Source organism: Cygnus olor, chromosome 3, assembly GCF_009769625.2.
Source record: "Cygnus olor isolate bCygOlo1 chromosome 3, bCygOlo1.pri.v2, whole genome shotgun sequence".
Classification (NCBI taxonomy): Eukaryota; Metazoa; Chordata; class Aves; order Anseriformes; family Anatidae; genus Cygnus; species Cygnus olor.
This window is the reverse complement of record NC_049171.1, coordinates 91,590,296-91,611,578: the sequence shown is the minus strand read 5'-3', so window position 1 is coordinate 91,611,578 and position 21,283 is coordinate 91,590,296. Positions and strand designations below refer to the sequence as shown.

General features: G+C 50.4%; 1 protein-coding gene across 2 annotated transcripts in view; it reads left to right on the top strand.

The window, feature by feature from the left end:
• Nucleotides 1-17,112, top strand: part of LOC121067218 — a 56,579-nt gene extending 39,467 nt beyond the window's left edge. The window contains exons 4-5 of one of the 2 annotated variants that reach the window (XM_040551419.1): nucleotides 1,665-1,718; nucleotides 14,680-17,112. In XM_040551419.1, the coding sequence (XP_040407353.1) occupies nucleotides 1,665-1,718; nucleotides 14,680-14,808 (183 nt within the window). In that variant the 3' untranslated portion in view covers nucleotides 14,809-17,112. The remainder of the gene's footprint in view (nucleotides 1-1,664; nucleotides 1,719-14,679) is intronic. The other variant, XM_040551420.1, reaches the window with a different exon arrangement.
• The last annotated feature ends 4,171 nt before the right edge of the window (nucleotides 17,113-21,283 follow it).

The following is a 21,283-nucleotide window of genomic DNA, read 5'->3' as shown; positions in this document are numbered from 1 at the left end:
AGAGGCATCAGCTGTGGCCACAAGTGAGTCCCTTGATGAATAACAAAAGGCAGCATTGGGATTCACCTGCAGAAGGATTAAAAGAAAAATCTCAAAATCCTTACAGCATCTCTCTTCGTCCCCATGCGTGCTTGGACAATGAATTGCATTTTTCTCAGACCCCAAAGTACCCATTTTCAAGTTTCAAGATGTGCTGCAGTGTCTGTCTTTTTTCCAGACACACATGCACGCTGCAAGCGTGCTGAGGGATGGATTTTGGATCAGAGAGGCTAGCGCATGTAGAAAGAGTGTGTGGGTTTCCAGTCCCCTTTCCAAATTTTGGGTGACTGTGTGGATTAGCACTGTAAAAATGTGTTTGTGGAGCACAGAATGACAGAAGCTGTTGGAGGAGTGGGATTCCCACTGCACAAGTATATTCTACTGGAAAAAAAATTATATATTTCATCTGAGCACTGTCTTCAGTGTTGTTTTTTTGTTTTTTTTTTTTTTGGGGGGGGGTGCTATAACTGTATTATTTCTTTTTTAAAACTTTGTATTTCCAGTCTTTTATTGTTACTTTTATCTTGTCCTTTTACTGGAAAAAGCAAGAAGACTACAAACAAAAGAAGCAAGGAAATAGGAAGATCTTGCTATTTACTGTCCGTGTTAGGAGGATGGTGGGACATTTTTCCACAGGTCTTCTGTCGTAGGAATGTCATCTGAAAAACACTTCAGTTGCTTTGTTAAAGTGTGTGTGTGTGTGGAGGGAGAAGTGTTTTCCCACCCTTTACACAGCCTTCCAAGTAGAAATTGTAGAAAACAGTCAGGAGCTAGGAAAATCTATTATTTCTTTCAAAAACTGCTGGAGACGTTTCTTCCTATCGTGTCCCCATCACCAAGTTTTTCACTATAAAAAATGAAGTACTTTTAATGGAGAACGTGTTTTCTCTTCAAGCCTTGTTTTTCCACTTTGAGTGTTTTTTTGGATTTTTTTTTTTAGGGGAAAGAATGATTTTATTCACTTGCCAACTTTCAGAGCGCTGCCTCAGAACTGGGATAGAGCTGCAACTCACCCATGTATTTCTGTAGTTACACTGAAGTAATTACTGTTTCAAGTATGTCCTGGTTGCTAAATTGTGTGGTTCATACGTTATGATGACTTTAATGGTTCTTACAGCATATAGCAAAGGGTTTTAGGGCTGTGGGCAGGTGCTTTTTACTTCTTTTGTAATTTGAAATAAACATAATGAAAATAACCGTTAAATAATGGGAACGTCCACATTTACATTAAATAGGCTATTTTTTTCTTCATAAAAGGAAGATAAATTCACCTGCTTCAGGGCAGAGTCTAGCTACCAATTGACAGAAGTTAGGAAGAAATTTCCTTTTAGGCAGTTGTTTCATTTCCTCCTCTTTGGCATTCCTTGTACTTCCTTTTGAAACTTGGGGTGTCAGCCACTGCCAAAGGACTCTGTCTAGGCTGGGCGAGAGAATCTCAGATTCGGCTGATTGCTTGATGGCCACTTCTGATAATTCTTAGTCCTGTCTTTCATATCTCACTTAACCATCCATCCATCCATCTTGTTTGATAATTAAATATTGATGAAAAGAGGCTCCCTACAATCTCTCTCTTTCTGTTCCCTCATGCTACTGCTACTAATCCCTGGATTCTAATTCTCTTTCAGAAGATGCTGCTCAAGAAGAATTGTGGAACGAAGACTAGAGTAATTAAAATTCGTGTAAGTTGCCCTTTACTGGTGCACTTCCTTCATCTTCCCACAAATATCTGAATGTGGTGATGTCTTCAAACATCTACACCTGCAAGATTATTTCTGGAGGTTTCCTTTGGCTTGATCAGCTGCATAACAAAAGTTGCTGATCTGGAGTATGTAGACTGTAGTAGCAATTTAGGTTGAGTGCTGATGAAGCTAATCATACAGAGGCATTTTCCATTTTGGAGGCCGTGGGTTCAAAGCTTCCTTGGAGCGAAACTCTACGTCTCCTGTGATGAACTCATACTGCTATGCATAGCTGTCCTGTAGGGTGTCGTTGGGATCCTTCTTGACCAAACGTGCTGATCTGGGGTAGCAAGTGGTGTTTGGCAGGAGTGAGTGTCATTGGTGGTAGACAGCTCTGGACAGGGACTGTAACAGTGTGCTGCAGTGGTGTCTGCAGAGCTGTATGGGATGTGGGACTGGGTGACAAGAGCCGGATGAGAGTGCTAGATCGCTTGGATGGCTTTGCAGCTGGGATGGCAGTGCAGTGTCTGAGCATCTTGCATTCTTGACTGCACACACACGTAGCTGGTCTAGGTTTGTTCCCACTCTCCTGCTTGTACTTCATGCTGTCTGCACCTCCGAGTCTTCGTGTCTAGTACCCCACCCCTGACTTTTCAACCACCCCATCTCCTGTGTTGGTACCTTGGCTCTCTGTCAGTCAGCGCTGGATGGCACTGCAGGAGAAGTGTATATGACCTTGCACATTGTAGCCAAAACAAGTGCCTCGGTCTCCCGAGCCCCTTATGATCCTCCACGTATTTGTGATATGCAGGCAAAACCAGCTCAGGGGGAAGAAAACAGATATCCTTTGTGATAAAACTACTGCAGTAATTATAGCCAGCAACAATGTCTTGCAAGAGGGGCAAATGGCAGACTGGGATCCCTCAGGGTTTACCCTTTGCCTGGCAGGAAATGGGGCTGATGCCCTTGTGTACCCAGAAGTGCTCGTGTGTGTTTGTATGCAGCTGGGGAGTGCCCTTGCCCACCACTGTTTTGGGGGTGACTTTGGTTATTTGAGAGGCGGAGGAGCAGGAGGGGCGGGCTAGAGCAGGAGCAGAGCTGGATGGTGTGTCTTGGACTCCTCGTGTACCTTCTACCATAGCACTTCATGACTTCCAGCAGTCCCACCATGACCTGATCCTTCTGACTGCACAACAAATCCTGATCTGTTTTGTATTCTCTTGTGCTCCTGCCTCAGTTGTTTTCAGTGGAGCTGTCTCCTCCTGTACCCTGTGAGCGTTCCCCAGACGGTGCCTGTCCTTCAGACCTATTGGCAGTCTAATCCTGTCCTAGTCCAATGTGTTTATCGCATTCTTTTTACCCCTGCCCCATGTGCTTTCCTTTCTTTTTTTTGGTTCTGCCTGGGTGTCCCTGGACTGGGACACCACGGCGGGGTGGTTCCCCAGGGCCTGAACTCATTACTGCGGCTTTCTGAGAACCCCTGGAGAACCTGAGGGACAGAATTATCCCTTTGCTCCCTACTGAGCTCACGTCAGCTCACGCTGAAATAAACAGCAGAAACTGAGAGGGCACCTTTCTGACAGATGGCACGGCATCCGCGGTTCTCTGGCCAGCCTTGCCGGGCTGGGACAGCACTACCTGAGGCGCTCGTGCGGTTTCCATGACGATAGCGTGTGGTACTTCAGTGTCTGTCCTGGTGGCAGAGCTGTTAGGTAGAGGAGCGTTTTTGCTTCCATTTTTCAAGTGATTGTGGGAACTTGTGTACACAGCTCAGAGAGGAGGCAGCAGGCCCCTGGCTGAGTATTGTGCCTCAGCTCTGGAAGCAGCTGAGGGAGGTCGATACCTCTGAAGGGTGATGCTGTGCTTGCACACAAAGGGAAACCTCAATCCAGGCGGTAAGACGTGCTTGGCACAGCGTTCCTTCTCAGTTGTGCCCCGGGACAGGACAAGAGGTAATGGGTGCAAACTGAAACACAGGAAATTCAGGTTGCCCAGAGAACTTGTGGAGTCTCTGTCCTTGGAGATACTCAGAACATGCCTGGGCAGAGTCTTGGGCAACATCCTGCAGCCGACCCTGCTCTGGGCAGGAGTTTTGGACTAGAGCCTGTTCCACGGGCACCTGCCAACCTCAGCCATTCTGTGATTTTTGGCTTTTGCCCAGCCCTCAGAAACTGTGAGCACACCAGGGACTTTGGTACACTTGGGAGGGTTCTTCTGAGCTGAGGCCCTCCTGAACATGGCCCCTTGCAGAGTATGGTAGCAGGAGGCCAGGTGAGAGGCCTGCTTCTCTGCTGCTGAGGCTTTGGTGACACAGGCTGGGCGTTGTGACTGCGCTGCTGTGATGGGGGTGGAAGAAATGGAGTCAGATCTCCTCACAAATGAGTTGATTACAGGAGGAACCTGACAACTGCCTGTGTGTCTGAATAAAGAACGTCACCATGTGAACCAGTCTGCTGCTTGTGTCTGTGTAGCCCAGGGAAGCCCTGGTGTACAAGCGCTCTTGTTTCAGTTCGGGTGAAGAGCATCCAGCCTCTTACTGATCTGAGGTGGGCAGTGACATCCAGACAGAGTAGAACTGGATGGGGATGCGGTGAACAAACTGATCTGAAGGGCAGGCAGAGAAGCAGTGCTGCCTAATGTGCTTTTGCAAGGGATGTGAATCGGAGATCCGTGCTTTCTTCCCATGGTTCTGCTGCTGGGTACCTTGAAGAAGAAAGGATTACGTATGCACCCTGCATGCCTTGTTTTTCCCTCCAGTGTGAGGGTGATGGTGGCAGTGACCTGCCAGCCAGTAGACATGCTTAGCGCAGTAATGTCAGTGAAGCATTCTCATGCTATTGTTGGTGAGGACAGTGTCTCATGTGGTTGTGAGATAACACATGCTTTTAAAAATACCCTCCTCCTGACTGATATTTTTTATTGCCTTGATGTCTTGGGGCTTTGCTGGCATGTCAGGACACAAGGTGATGCTCTCTCCTGCGTCATCCCAGCCGTGCTGTTCTTCCCTCTTCTGCTGGAAGACCTTCCCAGATGAAAGTCAGATGGAGGAGCCCTGTCTTTGCTCTCTGGCACTGGAACATTGTTTCAGCCCTTGGAAATTATCGTGCTCCTAGAGAGCCTTTCTGGAGCAGGTGACCCAGGCTGGCTTTTGCTTTTCCATGTGCTGTTTGAACACTAAGATGCCACCTTGTCGTTGTTCCCTGTACTTAAGCTTCCTGGGGGCCAGCTCAGATGGTGTTAGGCTGCAGCCTTTCCACTTGCTCAGCAGTTCTTATGTGGGATGATGAGACAGTGATGTGACAAGTCTAAGAACCTAGAGGGATTCAGACAGGTTAATAAATCTCCCAAATGTGCAGCAGCTCAGTCACGTTTGAAACGTTTTGGGGAATAACAGCTTTGAGAGGTCAGGGCCTGTAAGTGAGGAAAAAATGTATTAAAAGAAATCTCCCTCCTGTCCCTCTGCCTGCCCGCCCCCAGTAAAGGATAATGGATCAGGAGAATGAGGCCCTGTGGGCAGGCACACAGAGACAAATCAGAGGTGACAGCGTGCGTATGAAGTATGGATCTGTGCATAATGGGTGCACGTAGCATAGCATGCCTCAGTGCGAGGTGAGGGGTCGGTCTCCGTAATCTATCTGTAATTCCAGAATCTGTCCATAATACAAGTCTTCAGTTGTCCAGAGCCTCTTGGGGTGAGGGTCGCGATTCTGTCACGTATCTTGTTCCTCCTTCCCGAACTCCTGCTTGCAGTCTCTAAATGAGACTGATGGAGCTTATCTCAGGAGCAGGAGCTGGGCTTATCTCAGGAGCAGTAGGTGGGCAGAAGACACAACTGGCAAGCCCCTGGGTGTCTTAAGAGCTCTTGTTGGGACATGCAGGGAGAGAGTAAGGATTTCAAGGCCAATCTGATAAACTGCCTGATCAGAGAGGTGTTTTCTGCTATGTAAAAAAATAAAATAAGAATTTTAAATCGGAACATAAACCTCCTGTGCTCTTGCCTTGATCTTATCGGTGCTTGAGAACACCCTCCGCCTGGACATGGGCCAGATCCCTGGAACGACTTCCCCATCTCTTCTCTCTCACATCTGTATCCTAAAAGACCACTGCAGAAACATGCTGGGTTTTCTTCTCCTGAAACAAGGGACCTTTTCAGCTTGGAGCCGAGCAGGAGATATGCTGGCCTGAGTTGTTTTGGCTGAGCTGTTCACAAATGCAAGGCGTACTAGGTGACGGTAATATTGGTGCAGACCTCTGGCTCGGGCTGCACAGTAAGCAGTAAAGATTTCACAAGAGGTCAGAAGACTCTTTTTGTGCGTTTATCTATATTATCTATATATACATGTATGTTGCCCCTTCCACTGCAGGCTCCCAAGGTGCTTTGCAAGCATTGCTAAATATAACATCCCAGAGGCAGATAAGTAAGGCAGATAAATATGATTGCAATTTCAGAGTGGGTTAAACTGAGAAACCAGCAAAGATTGTGACTTGCTTTAAGAGAGTGTGAGGAAGGCTGAGGTTTCAGCTTTGATCTTCAAACCCCATTCCTCGAGCTGTGTCCTTTCCCGTACCGTATCATGCAGTCTAAACAGCTCCGATATCTCAGGCAGCGGAGATCCCAAACTGCAGCTTCCTGTCGGTTTGTCCAGCCCTCCTGGTTGTGTTTGGTATGTGACTGAGTGCCTAACCCAGAAGCTGCCCTTTAGAACCAGAGAGACTCGCCTTCTGGCCACTCGCATCCTTTGGTTACGTGCTGGGCACTGTCCCCTCGTGGGGATTTTAGCGCTCCAGTTACCTAGGCAGGCTTTTGTCTCCTGTTGGTGGGGGCATCTCTGTTGAGCAAACTGGAGAAGGCCCTCTGCTAACTGAGGGCATGAATGTCCTTTGGCCTGCTGGGGAAACCAGCTCCCCCCGTGCTCCTTCCAGCCAAGCCACCCAGCTGCCTGCTTGAAGATCTCTGTGCAGTGATGGCAAGCCCTGGAGAACACCAGGCCTTGATCTGAATACTTCCTGACAAAAAGACTTTGTCCAGAGTTTTCTCAGTGCGGGGAAGGATGGAATGCCTCCGTCTGTTTAAAAACTAACCCAAATATCTGGCTCCAGACACTGTTTTATTTAGCACTGCCTTTATTGGATCTGATAGCAAAGGCTAACCAGCCTTCAGCCTGTCCGTAGCAGCTTGAGGAGGGACTTTCACGTCTCTTTCCTTTGCTCCGTTAAAGAAAAGAATGTTTATTGCTGCCTGCTTTTCATAAATTCCTGCCATGGATGCCCTTGTACCCGTTAAATCACGTAAGTGCTTGCAGAGTAGACGCTGTGGAATAACCCAGAGCTGTGTGATCCGCACAGCACTGGGAAAGTAGTGAGTGGTTGGTGAATCAGGATGCTGAGATCCTGATTTCAGCTCAGCCCTTGTCTTGCAGCGTGGCTTGGGTTGTGGGTATGATTTAGGAGCAAGCACAGCGGGAGGTGGAGAGGTGGTGAGGACAGAGGTGCAGCCTGGAGACGCGCTGCTCTTGGGGCAGCCCCGTGTGTCCATGGTGGCTGTGCTGTGGTTCAGGGGCCGGGGAGTGTGGCTAGGAAATGGGTTGTGGGGTGGCGAGGCACGTTCTGCTGAGAGAGCTGGGTTTGGAGGCTTTGGGGTTACACCTGCGTGATGGAGCAGAGGGAGGAAGGCAGGGGACAGCAGAGGGTCGCAGTGGCCCCGCCGCTTCTTTTTCTGGCGGAGCTTCAGGTCCAAGATGGTCGCTTGGGCACATCTTTTACTGCTGCATCCAGGCCCACTGCTCCCCTTTGTTTGCATGGCTGTGGGAACCTGGCACCCGTTCCTGCTCCCAGTCCCCAGCGCTGCAATCCTCCTTTCCCACACACCTCTCCCATAATACGCTCACTTCCTGCGCTTGGCTTCCACGACTGGAGCGGTTTGTCCAGAGGCAAGCGCGCTGCGTCGGCATGTGTTCGCAGCCTGCTCGTGCCAGGATAATTAATACTCACTTTGCAGCGTTAATTTGGGCTCCCTTTAAGTCGAAAGCAGCGCGCTGCTCTGTGCCAGCCTGCCTGGCCGCGGGGAAGAGGGTGTCCCCGGCCTCACAAACGGGGAGCAGCACATGCTCAGGTAGGCACCACGTGCTGACATCGAGAGAGGAACCGTGCCTGGGGCTCCCGGCCCAAAATGAGGAGGACGATGAGGACAGCCTGCTGCAGTCGCTCTGGAGGCAGGGAGGATGCTCCTGCCCCACAGGGAAGAAAGGGGAAGCTGGGGATTCGTTCACTTGTACCCAAGAGATTTGTGTGGCCTTCAGACTGGGATCTTCACTGGGACCCTGCGATGGTGAGTTGCCAAACTGAAAAACCTGCCCCTCTGAATGACCCATCTGTGCCTTTTCATCACACACCCTCCGTCCTTCAGATTGTCGGGCAGGCAAAGTCAAAGCTTGCAGTCAGCTTTCTCAAAGACACGTCTCAAAGATGTGTGAGAGAGGAGAAGAAAGGCTTGTTACACTGGTGCCAGCAAAGGCCTGGAGCTGGAGCTGGCCCGTTCCTGCTCTTGGGCAAGTGACCAGCAAGCGTTTGCCCGGCCCTTTGAAGTGCCTTCCAGAAAAGTTCAGTGTTGTCTGCCTGGTGGCACCTCTCTAAGTCCGGTAGTTGCCATCTGACAACTCCGTACACACATTTGCAAATGTTGGATGGATTTTTTTTTTCCTTCCCTTGTAAGAGGAACAGCGAGGTGTTTGTAAACTGTTGAACTGGTCTCTGCGATGTGGTTGCGCAGAAGGAAGTAGGTGTCGGGCAGCCTTATGCTGGTGGAGGTGACAGGCCTTCCTCTCAGCCTTGTAGGGAAGGGTAATGGAGAAAACAGAAAAACAGGGCTAACTGCAAAGTTTTGCTCTTCCTCGTTGGGACAGCAGTTGGAGTTGATCTTTTTCTTAGAAGAGAAAGTAGAAGAGTGGTCCTAAACCGATGTTGTCATGGTCTATCTCGTGGCTGTCCCCTGAAGTTAAACTGCACGTGAACCTGGTGGTGATGGAGAGACTTTCGAGAGGGAAGGGGCTTGCCTTTGGAAAGTTATTTTTTGAGCTGTTCCAGGTTTGTGACTGGAATAAATTGTCAGAGGCCTACCGGAGTCAATGAAGAAGCAGTTAGATGTGAATTGCTGTTCCACTGGAGAAGCCGGTCCTGCTCGTCAACGACTGTCTTGAAAACTGCCTGAAGCCAGCCTGTAATTGAAAGGAAATTGTTTCTCATCAGGAGGTCGCAAAGCACAGAGATGTTATTCATCCTGGCTGCCTGACTGTGGTTTACGTATTGTACTCCTGCTTTACGCGGGAGAAACTGAGGCACAGGTGATGAGAAGCTGCTTGCTTGGGACCGTGTCCAGGATTAGAGACGTGGCTCGGGGGTCCCCCTCCCTTGCTCACAGCTGCTGGTTTCACACATCAAAGCTGCAGTGTCACCAGTTTCTTTTCTAACAACGTGGCGTGGGTGAAAGGCAGGAGGACGAGGTGGAATTAAAAGCACTGCACCTCTCAAGGCTCCGCCGTGGATCGTGCAGCCGTTACTCCCTCTGTGCCCTGCCTGAATATCGGCAGTGCCTCTGACTGCCCGCTCCTGGGCAGGGCGGCTGTCCCCCAACCGGGCAGCATCGCGGGCAGGCGCCTGTCTTTGCCAAGGCTCCTCTGGGGATTTATTCCTTTCCACGCGGGGTGGTGGTGGGAATCGGATGCGCCTTTACAACTTGCAATTACATGGTGCCTTTCATCCCAAAGGACTTTTAACAAGTGAGTCTACGGGCTGCAAAGGGATCATTCACCCACCACTGAGAGGCGTCCACCACTGGAAGACAGGATCCTTTCAGCGGAGCTCTGCAGCGTTTCCCAGCCGCCGGGGCCCAAGGATAGCAGAGAAGGGACTCCTGTGCTGGCTTGGCCCTGAGTAGGGAACGGGTTGGCAGAGCGCACACGCTGATCCGATTTTGAGTCCCGCCAGGATCCTAGAGCTCTTATGAAAGAGAAGCAAAGAGTATTAAGCAGATCTTTGTTTTGTATCACCCCTAGCACACCACTCCCTTCTAGGACATTGTTGTGTTAGGTAACTTCATTTTTCCCCTTCCTCTGGGGATTGTAATTCCCACATCTGAAAGTGTGCTTGGAGCCATGCTTGCCTTTGCTTTGTCCAGAGAAGAGAACCACGTTTCCGTGGCATTATGAGTCCAAAATTAAGTTATTTCACAATCTGCGTTTTGGATATTTTCCCAGACTTCACAGGGGCAAGGGAGGGGTTTCTAGGAGCAATGTGGTTTTGTGTTAGTAATTTACCCTTTACCTGTTTAGCTTCTTCCTATGTAATTCTTCCTTGCCAAAATGTACAGTTATGTCCCAGACAGCTTATGGAGCAGTTGCCCATGTCTTTGGTTTTCTGAGGGCTGTTAATATGACTGAAGTTCTGGATTTCTTCCGTGTCATTTACTCTCCTTGTTCTTCTCTGGGGCACCTGCATCCAGTCACAGTCCATACCATCTTTAGGCGTGCTTTACGTTAACGTGTTTGAGATATTTCAAGCCAGGTTGCTTGTTTACCAGTTGTATTTAATGGTGGTAGTACAGTTGGTGACTACGGTACAGGTTTGTAAGTTGAGTACGTGTGGGAAGTGTGTGTGAAGGAGGGAACTGTGCGTGTCTGTGTGTGCTGACAAGCTTGTGTCACCAAGGCTGTCTGTGCCCAGTTGCCTGAAAGGTGGGCAGCACAAGTTGGCTCCCTTAGGAGTTAACCTAACCCAGAAAGGGTGTGCAGGGAGGCAGTGCAAGCGTCTGCAGCTACTGAAAGTAACTTCTGCTCCAGAGCGTTCTCCAGGTTAGCGAGGAGCTGTGCTCCCTTCAGTTGTCCTCTGCTTGTTGGTGCAGCTCAGAGCCACCCAGGGCCCTTTTTGGCTTGAGCTGAGGTGCGAGCAGACAAGGTCCATGCGAGGGGGGACGACAGCTGCCTTTGTAGTTTGGAAGTCAGGAAGAAGTGGGTGCACGCCTGGAGGAGCGTGGAGGAGTAACGAAGGAAGCGCAGGTGTACCGGGGGAGAAGCGAGGTGTGCGAGAGCAGGTGAGCGTGCACGCAGGGCCACGTGCGAGGGGGCACGGCACGGGTGTGCGTGTGACAGCACACACCCAGGCGCGGGTGCCTTCCTGCCGGCAGCCGCGTGGCGGTATCTCAGGCTGTTCTCCAGCTGTGTAAATACATTGCCTAACAAATGGAGGGCTCTGGTTAATGATTGCCGTTAGCGCGGGGCCCATATTAGGCTCCATTTTGCGCGAGTTACCCAGCTGCCTGGATGCCATTGGAGTGAACGCAGCCGGCTTTAATGTCAGACGCGCAGCGTTCGCGCGCCGAGGAGCCTCTGCAGGAGCCGGCCTGGGGTTGCTCAGCAGGGGCTGCCAGGCAGGTCTGTGGCAAGCTCCCCGGGGCCTGCTGCAGCAGGGGCAACTCAAACAGCCTTCCGCGGAAGAAGTGACATCCCCGGCCTCACAGGCTGGTGCTGGGCGCCCAAGGGGAAGGGCAGGCTGGCTGGGAGGCTTGCACTGACTGCGGGGAGGCAGCTGGCCCAAGCAGCGGGACGGGAGGGACGTGTTCCCCTCTCTGGCAGCTGGCCCCATCTCTCTCCTCATTCTGGGAACAGACCTACGGAGCTTTGCCTTGCACTGCTCATCAGGGCCAGACCACCACATGCTGTGATCCCAAATGGTGTCGTGGACTAAGCCAGATCAGGCCTGGTCGTCCCTAGAGCAGGGTACGAGCTCCAGAGAAAACACGCAGTCCTGTGGGAAGAGTGGGGCCGTTTCATGCTGGCGCTCTTTCTTCCCTCCAGCAAGGTCCCTAGCAGAGGAGATGCCCTGTCTTCATTTATGGAGCAGGTACAAGATGGACTCGTACTGCTCAAGGTTATGAACAACTGCAGATCAGGGAGGGTCTTCTCGTGAGGGCAGCTGCATTACTGCCTCTCCGACGCCTGCAGTTGGGCACAGGGCACCTTCCACCCTGCTGTTTCGGTGGCTGGGCTGTCAAAAGCCATCGTCTTGCTGCCACTCGAGAGGTGCCATGATGAGGAGGCAGGATTGGGTGCGTCCTGACCTTAACTTGCAGCTGCCTAACTGCCTGTGAGTCTCTGCGTCCTCCTGTTTTCTCGCATCCCTCTCTTGGCCGAGCACTCGCTCTGTGCCCGGCTCCCTCGCGGTGCCCTGGGAAGGCTCTTTGCCCCCAGAAGGCCCAGAGAGCAGCCCCACAGCTCCTTCCTACCCAGAGCCTGGTGAGTTCTGTGGATGACTTTCGTCTGTTCTCTGGACCCGTCTCTCCCCAGCCTCTCTTCCATCTGCTGTCCGCCAGAAATGAACTGATTCAGCTGCCTTCCCTAATCCTGTCTGGCATTTCAAAATGGAGGGGACTGCCAGGTTCTTTGTTCCCGTTCCCTCTTGGCACTGGCAGGGGACCTTCTCTGCTCTGCAGAAGGACAAATGTGCTGATTTATTCTGCCCCTTAGCTTTGAATAGGGGTTGCTACGTTACCCCACAGCTCTGGGGCTTGCCAGAGCACACACCATATATAACCCCACAGCAGGTGGCTATTGAGTAAAGGCCCTTAAATCTGCCTCTCTTGTTTCTTATGCTGCTGGCCAAGGTGTCAGGGGGATGTAGCAGGGCATGATTTGCTGGCTGAAACTCCAGGCACGGCTGATGCCAAGCACCATGTTGGCATTTTCCATTCTCAAATGCCTATCTCAATTCGCAGAGGAGGGACCAACTAGGCAGGAACACGCTGCCCACGCTGGCTTTTAGAGGCCCTTTCTGACATGAAGGCTGCGCCCTGGGGCTGGGCTGTGACCAAGATCCTGGATGTAGAGGCTTCCAGATCCTCCTGCACCCAAGGCCAGGCTTGGAAGCTTTCATCTGGTGTGTTTGGGTGAGCTGGACCGTTTGGGCAGCTATTCAGGAAAAACTGTGTGCACCTGTCCTATGATGACAAGTTAAAACCCATCCAGGGTAGAGGCAGGTGGTACCCAAACATCAATGCGCTGTGCTGATACGTGGTTGCAGCTGTCTGAAAGACCTGACTTGGAAGTGCCTCTGTCTTAGAGGAAACAGCAGAGTTGGTAATTGCTCCTAAAAAGCCTAACTATTTGAGAAACAGCCCCTTAGTGCAAGCTGGGTGAGGAGACGCTGTGGATCTTGCTAGAAAGGGAGTGGAAAAGGCAACAGGGAGGCATATAACATCCAAGCCCAGGCCAGCTCTCCTCTTGCTGGACCTTTTCCACTCTCCATGAAAACAAATGACACTTCCCAGCAGTGATGGGAGTGAGATGAGTGGTGGGGCATTTCCATGAGTTTCTGAGCTGCTGAGCTTTTCATCAGTAGCTTGCACCTGTCTGTTGGGAATGAGCTCTGCAGGAACATGAGTGCCCAGAGAACAGTGGCACCTCCTCTCCTGGCCAAAGAGCATCTGCAAGGAGGTCACCCCCATTGGTGCTTCTGCTCACCTAAGGAAAAAACACAAAGTTCCTGAGATCTAAATGGAAAACACTTTGTATGTTATGGGGTTGAAAGGCTAATTTGGTATTGTTATTCCTCTGGGATCCATGGGTCCCAGGAAGGTCTAGTGGGGAGCAGCATTCCTATCCTGTCACACAGTGCATGGGTATTTCTGGTCTCCTCACTTCGGATCAGCTCTGACCGTGCTCTGAACACCAGGAGGGGAAGGGGAGAGAATTATCTTTGGAGGCCATGGTACAAACCAAGCTGCAGAGCCTTCAGGTGGGATCTTTTTGTACCAAGTGTTTCCCAGCCGTTCCTCGCTGACTTGTTTTGGGAATGTGTTAATTAAACCAAGGGTCAGACAATCCCAAAGCTTTACAAGTAACGTCAGCTTCTGTAGGTCCTGCATGTGTGTATCCATTTCACAGCCAGGACTCTTCTGGGAATCTGTCTTTATTTTTTCTTTATGTGTAAGCAATCCTCATTCAGGGAAATTCCCTCCCAGGAGGCCTGGACAGTAACTGGTGTGAGACAGAGTTGGCTTGGGTGTCACCTTCTAGCCTACGCTTAAAACCTAGGGAAGGCCTGATTTCCAGCAGTGTTGAGCGTCTGGCCCTTTGGGTGATTTCTACAGGAGTCCAAAGAGCTCTAGAGCTTCTGAATTTCAAGTCTGCCCACAAGAGACCTGCCAGTCTGGAGCTTACCCCAAAAGCCAGTCAAATGCTTCTGGGTGTGAAGTGATTTCAGGAGAAAGAAAGAGCAGAGAGGATGCAGGTGGATGGGAAGTGAGAAAATTTAAGCATCAAATAAAATCCATCAGAGCAGAAAAAAAATAAAAAAGAAAACAGGTAAGGGGAGGGTGTGGTAAATGGGATGGGAGAAGAAACAGTGGTGAAGCCTAAACTGTAGAGTCTAGAGCCAAAGCTCTGGAGCATTTCAGTGTCTGGGACTTCATGGACTGAGAAAGGGTGATTCGTAAATTATTACTGGAGACCTGTTGAAAAATAAGACTGAAGAATGAGGGTTCAGAGATGGCCTGGTTTATCTCCCTGCTCTAAAAGTGTAGATCCCTGCTTTAAAAACAAGAGAACCTGAATTCAGCTCTTCCATATGATGCATTCTGGCAGTGATGCTGTTGGGACTCTGTGTCTCCAAAGGCATTGCTGATTTCCTCACCCTGTTCCACATACCTGAGTGGCTACAGGTGCCATGAGTTGTGGCCACGTAGATTCCGGGGACTTCAGTCTTGAAGGGAGGTGGCATGCTTTTCTCCTGAGGGCTAGGAGCAAGGGAATGTGCTAGTGCTGTTTGCTCTAAGTACAAACATGACCGCCCATTCAAGGGGGTATGGTTGTACCAGAGAGGTGGGGGCAAGACAAAGAATTTGAGGCAAGAACTTCACTGCTTGCAGCTTACATGAGTGCTGACTTCATCCCTCTTTTTTATTCCTGTGCAGAGCATCAACGGAGGCCGCCCGCCACCCCACTTTGTGTATGATCCATCCACCTTTGCCTTCCGTTCCCTCAGCACCTTGAAGCCTCTGAGCCCGATAGCTCCAGTGGAAGAACCGTCATGTGCCTACTGAAGGAATTTCTCCAAAAACCTCAGGAACTATCAACCAACCGCCTGCCGGGCAGTGAGAAGGGACGTGGTGATGCCCAGGGGGGTTGGGTGGGGGGAGAAGGGGGCAATGACACATCTTTGCAATACAGTCTGGCAGCAGGAAACATACGGCTTTGCAGCAGTGACTGGTTTCATACCATTGCCACTTCTGAATATTGGCAGTTGGAGAGATTTTGTCTTTCAAGGGCAAAATGAGACAGGTTCACAAACTGCAAGGGCAGCCACTGAGGCAAGCACATGGATGTGGTGTAGTTGAAGATATCCCTGAGTGGTTCAGGGGCTAGTGTAGTCCACATGGCGGTTGTGATAAGTGATCAGGTTGTGACACCAAGTCCAGTCAATTTTCCAAGAGTACTTGGATCTACAGTGCTTTGGTGTAGACCTGACCCTTCTCCCAGTCAGAAATGAACTCAGGATTGGAGACAGAGGCTATACAGGGCTGCCTGCAAAGCAAGAAGATATCTCTCTGAGATTATGGTCACATTCACCTCAAGCTCTCTTGAGTGGAAGACTCCAGGAGAGGGATGTGGGACAGGGTAACTGGAAAATGTACTTACATGTTTCAGTTGCTCTACTGGCAACTCAGTAATATCTAAAATAGGATTTAAATGGGAGGAAATTGTAGAATGGGGTCTAGAATAAGATTACAGAATGGAGGGTCCGTGTTCAGCCATCCAGAGGTAAAGAATGTCCACCTTCAGTCTTCTCTTGGTATCACCAGGGAGAAGTGGTGGAGTGATCTGTGTGCTCTTGGGTCTCCTCTCTGTTGAGGCTGTCTGTGTTTTGTGTAATGCAGCATTTGTCCATGCCATTGTCCCAATACTCTGCTGCACCTGTGGTGATGCTGAAGGCAACTGACATCACCAAACTCAACCAAATCAAATGTGTCCAGCAAGTTTTCCCCTCCCCTGATAGGCTGGCTATTAAATTCAGATAGACCCCCCCCCCCCTTCTGTACCAGTGGAGTGAGTATTCCCAGATGTAGCATGGAGTGGGAGGAAGGGGTCTTTGTTTTGTGGTCACCTGTTGGTGGAAGAACCAGGAGGGGATTTTGAATGAAACTGAGGGACAGTTCTCCATGGACAGTCCTACAGGAGTTAGGACAGTGCTCGGCCTTTTTACCACTGGAGATTGTCTGGGGTCTGCCCTTGAGGCACGTGGGTGCTTTGTGCTATGAGGCAGCAGCAGCTAATGGGAGAAGCTCTTACCTGTCATGGTGATGCAGAGGAACAAAACATTTCCTCTTGCAGCATCAGGTAAGTCTTCATTGCCAGCACCTGGTGAAGAGAGTAACCTCTTTGTTTAGGCATTCCCCACCTTGAGCCTGTATCTGGCTGGGTGCAAGTAATTTACTTGTCTGGATCAAGAGGAGCAACTCTGAGTAATATAAGATCCATTTTAGTTTTAGATCTGTTCCACTGTGAAGGTTTTTGATGCCACTCTTTGGATGAGACCAGTGGTCAGTCTAGCTTCGAGTAGGAGGCCACAGAGCAAACCAGCATGCATGGTACTTTCTGGGCCCTTCACTGAGACAACTGGGAAAAAGCCTGAAGGCCACCAAGGCCTGGGGACCTGAATCCCCCACCACTGCCCTCCTCCCTCCCCAGGCAGAGCGGCTGGGCCAGGCGGTGAGGGGATGGCTGTCCCAAGGCTGCCAAAGCTCTGCCTGCTCCTTGGCCCTAGGCCATCACAGCTAGGCCACTGCTAGGACTGCTTGGGTTGGCTGGTGAGGTGCCTCAGGCAGAGTGCTGTGGTTCCCTGCAAAAGTCCCTTCTTCCGACACAGGCCCATTCCTCTACTCATTCCTCCCATTCCTCTAGAGACTCTGCTTATCTTGTTTTGATGGCACACCTCAGCTTTTTATCTGCTGCCAGATGGAGCTAGCCAGGGCAGGACGGGAAGCATCACCACCTCAAACCAAACCCCCGTGCTCATGGGAAGGGGCAGCTGCAGCCTGCTACCCATCTGAAGAGGTGCGTTCCCTGTGCAGACGGTCAGGGCAGCAGCACCCATGGCCCCGTGATCTCTGGCTTTCCTCAGCGCTGCTGAAATGGGAGCTGCTGAAGTGCTCGGCCCTGGAGCTGTGTTCTGCTGGTCCCCGGATGCTGCAGGCTGCCTTCCCTGGGGGGCCCATGGGTGGGAACGGGGATGTCCTGCCAATATTGTTGCCTTTTAGTACTTTTGTAACTTTTCTCTGTCTCTTCTTTTTCAATCAGAAGGAAAAATAAAAATAATGAAATAAAGCGTAACAGCTGCTATATTCACACCTCGGGTGGGTCTTGTGTGTTTGCTGTCTTCTGCGTGCTTATGGGCAAGGGTATATGTGAGGCTGGGCCTGGTACAGAATATTGGCCCTCACTGGCGCTCCCTCCAGTAAAAGTCCCTTTGGCTTTTGAGTGACCTGCCTCTTGCACAGGGATTGAACATGACCTTGCTGGAGACCTCCATCCCACAAACAAAAGGGTGGGTGACCCTACATCTGCTCTTGTACTTGTGATTTTATCCTTGGTAAGTCTTATACCTCTTTCCCAGGTTTCTCAGCAGCCCATTTGTTTACAGCCAGAACACTCATGCTGCTTTCATCAGCAGCATGGCTCTAGCTCATCCTTTCCTCAGGATCTTACTCTAAAAACACTATCTCAGGTACTCATAACCTGCATTCCCCTCCCTTGCTATCTCCCTGAACTAAATTCTGTCTCTTTCCTCATGCTCCTAGCAATTTATCTTAACCAACATCTCACAAGGCTACTGCCTAAAGACCTGGCCCCTTTTTCAAGGCCCCACAGAGATACTGGCTTGATTTCCCTGAACAGCCCTACTTAGGATCACTCCCAGGACGCCTTTCCTGCTCCTCCATCCAAGCTCCTATCCTCTCTAGGCTCTGTGCCATCCCTCTTATCTCGCAGTCTCCCCTCTCTGTCAGCTGCAGATCGTTGTTAATTGGCCTTGGCCTGTTTTCCATGGGCTGTAAGGTGCACTTGTTGGCTCCCCTGGGCCCTTTGCTCCTACCTCCTGTACAGAGTTGCTGTTCTCTGTGGCGGTTTTTTTCCAAAACAGCCTGTCTCTTCCGTGTGTTTATCTCTGGGGCCTAGATGTAGTTCAAGAATTCACTGGCCACCACAGCTTCATCAGCCTGTTTATCTGTAGGCCTCTACCAGACCAAGCTTGTTTCCGAGTTTATAAACGTATAGAGGGGTGTGCTTATGTTGTATCAGCTGTGCTCTGTGCTGGAGTCCAGCAGGAAGCTGGTGTGGTGCTTCATGGGGTGCAGCCAGCTGCGTGGCCTGGGTGAGCTGGGCCGTAGCGCTGTTCCTGGTGCCCTCAGGGCTGTAGTCGAGCTCTGCAGCACGTGTTTGGGTGACATTAGGTTGTGCCCACCCCTCACCTCTCCCTGCAAGCTGGGCCTCTGTGCTAATGACAAAACAAGGCAGTTTTTGTGGTAAAACAGGATGATAAGTCTTGATGCAGTAACAGCTCTGAAGCTAAAAGAAAAAAGGTTAGTGGTATCCCCTAGGCTCTTTGTGGTACTTCTTAGTTGTAGTTACCAGCATACCTTACAAAGAGGGTTAAGGGTATTGGTCTTGTTTGGATGCTGGACCCTGGCATGGGGGAAGGCTTCCTGAAGACCACTGAGGAAGCCATCAGCAGAAACAAGACATGTGGTCTCCTGAGGGCATCTCATTGCTGTAGCCACTGCACCCCATTGCTTCCTCTGGCATGGAGTTTTTCACCTTCGTGGCTTCCAAAATACCTCATATAAATGCTCCCCCCACTGCTGGTTGTGAGGCTGTGGTGTGAGCAAAGCAACTAGTGAGTGTGGTCAGCTTGGCAGAGGTCCCTCGGGACCTTGGGTTTGTTGGAGCTCCCGGCTCCAGGGCGAGTCCTCCCACTAGCTTTGGGTTGTGGCTGGTGGGAGGGGAGCCTGTAACTTCTAAGCTGAAAGCTTTCTCTGCTCTGAGCCGATCTTGCTAGAGACATGCAGGTGTTTCCCTTCAGAAAACAGACCCTGCAAAGAGAGGAGGGCTGTTGTGCCAAGGTGCAGCTCAGGCGACCTGAGCTCAGCTGTGTTAACCATCTGCGGGAGAGTGAGCGGGGACAGGTGGCTGCTTGAAGAGCTTGCCCATGGCTTCTCTGAGATTTAAGTGGGACCATTTAGGCTAATACTGTTCTCCAGTTACAGTAAATTAATCAGGTTAGTGCTGTTGCCTTATAAAAATAAAAGAACAGAACTGAGCTCACAGCAATGGCAAAACAGGTTGTTACATGTGTAACCTGGGAGTTGACCGTTCCCTTTGCAGCCAGTGCACAAAATCAGCTCTTCTGCATTGTCCGTTTTCTTATGCGTGTGTATACGCATACACACACACGATATATATACATATGTATGCATGTGTGTTTCATTGGACTGCAGAAATCTCTGTACTCTTACAGTTGCTCTCAAGCAGAGTGTCCTGTGCCCACCTGAGTCTTTGACAGAGCTCAATGTGAAGCCCACCTTGCAGCATACTCACCATTTGTATGCTAGAAAACATGATGATGCTGAGAAAAAAAACGCCCCCCACCCTGTTTCCAACTGAATGTTGACCTACCTACCAGATTGACTGGGAAAATGGGTGAAATCAGCAGCGCTGCTAAAGCCAGGGTTCTCACCCCAGGCTAGATGGAGGCCATTGGCATGTGACTTGGCACAGAAACAACAAAGATGCAGAACTTCCAGTTGGATGGACCATATCCTCCAAACAACTCAGGGCTCTCCCTTGCTCTTTCTGAAGCTGCGTAACATGTAGTGGTAAGGCACAGGGTGGAAGAATGCCTTTAAGGGCGTGTAGCAGGTTAGGGTTGGATGGGGCATGCACTTACAGTGTGGCTGTATAGGCACAAAGTGCATTTATATTTATGGCATGCTATGCATATTTGAAGTGTAAGGAAGCTTTTGATGACTAAAGGCAATGGGCATGTATTCAAGCATTGGCAGGGAGGTTGCCCCATCTGGGGCATGGGCAGAAAAGCTTGTGCTGTGTTTGCAGGTGTCTGCAGGTAGTGCATATTACATATACGTTACATATGTGAAAGCAGGGGTTGTGACAAGTATTTCTTTGCTGTAGCTGCAGTCTCAACCATTTTTGGTAACAACTGGCAGACTTCTGCAATGTTCCATACTAGTACTGTATAGGAAAAGAAAAAAAAAACAATTATGAATTCCTGATCTGTGTCCTTGAGGCACTTGGAAGTTTTCACCATTGAATTAAAAAGAAAGAGGCACCTGGACAACAGTGACTCAAAACAAAGCTACCTCGTTACAAAATAGAGAGTGATTGTATGCACTGTTCCTCCTCAGACAAGACCTTCAGGAACATCAAATAAAGCTAGCAGGTGGCAGGTTCAGAGCAAACAACCGGAGGCATTTCTGCGCGGAGCGTGGGGTTGCAGTGGGGAACCCTCTGCCACAGGACGCTGCGGCTGCTAAATATTTACCTGGATACAGACATGAAAAGAAAGAAGGAAAAAAAAAAATCTCCCAGGAAACACTGCATGCACAAATGCCATCTCTGGCTGAGGGAGGCAGAGGGGTGGGAAGGTCTCCTGGGGTAGGTCGCTGCGTGCCAGTCCCGTGTCACCCTTCTCCGGGACAGCCTTCACTCCTGCCAAGGTCCGAGGTGGGCTTGTGCCTCCAAACAGGCATGTCCACTTGATTTCTTACAAAGCATGCTCTTCGTGTTATTAACAAAAGCAGTTTAAGCATATTTTGTTTTCTCAGGCATCCTGGGTTTATAACAAATGGTCTGGGTAAAGCCTAGTCCTATTCCATGGAGGCTTGGGGCAAAAAAACCATTCCCCTCCCAGGAGGAGATGTGAGGCCTCAGCAGCGACTTGGCCCTCACCTCTTTGACGATGAGGTTGGGGATGACCTGGTGCACCTACTGAGCTGCTTATGTCAGGGAGCAGCCTGAGATGTGGGCCGCTTGCTGACCTACCCGCCTGGCTGCGGGTGGGCTTCCTACAGGTCCGGGCTGCCTGGTGCCCATCGTGTCCCTCACTGTGGCCAGACCAAGCCTGAACCACCCGCAGTGGCTCGGTGCTGATGTTGGCCACAGGGGCACAGCCCAGGCTCAAGTTTCCCACGTATCTCCCCCTTATTGGGTCAGGTGTGTCATGGGAACAAAGCGAGTCTGGTTTGAGCACTGTTTCAGGTGTATAATACGTATATTATACATGCAAAATACTTTTGGAGTGTAAGAAAAGCTCTGGGCAAACATCCTCCAGCGCCTGGTAACCCCCATGCAGAGGGAGCAAGCCAAAGAGGATACAGCCAAAACATCAATGCTCTGCAGAAGTAGAGTAGCATCAATGTCAAGAACTCCATTTCAGCATGTTGGTATCTCACCATTTCCTGAGCTAGATTTCAGTGGGCTTATTCAAGAAAGGGGGTGAGGAAA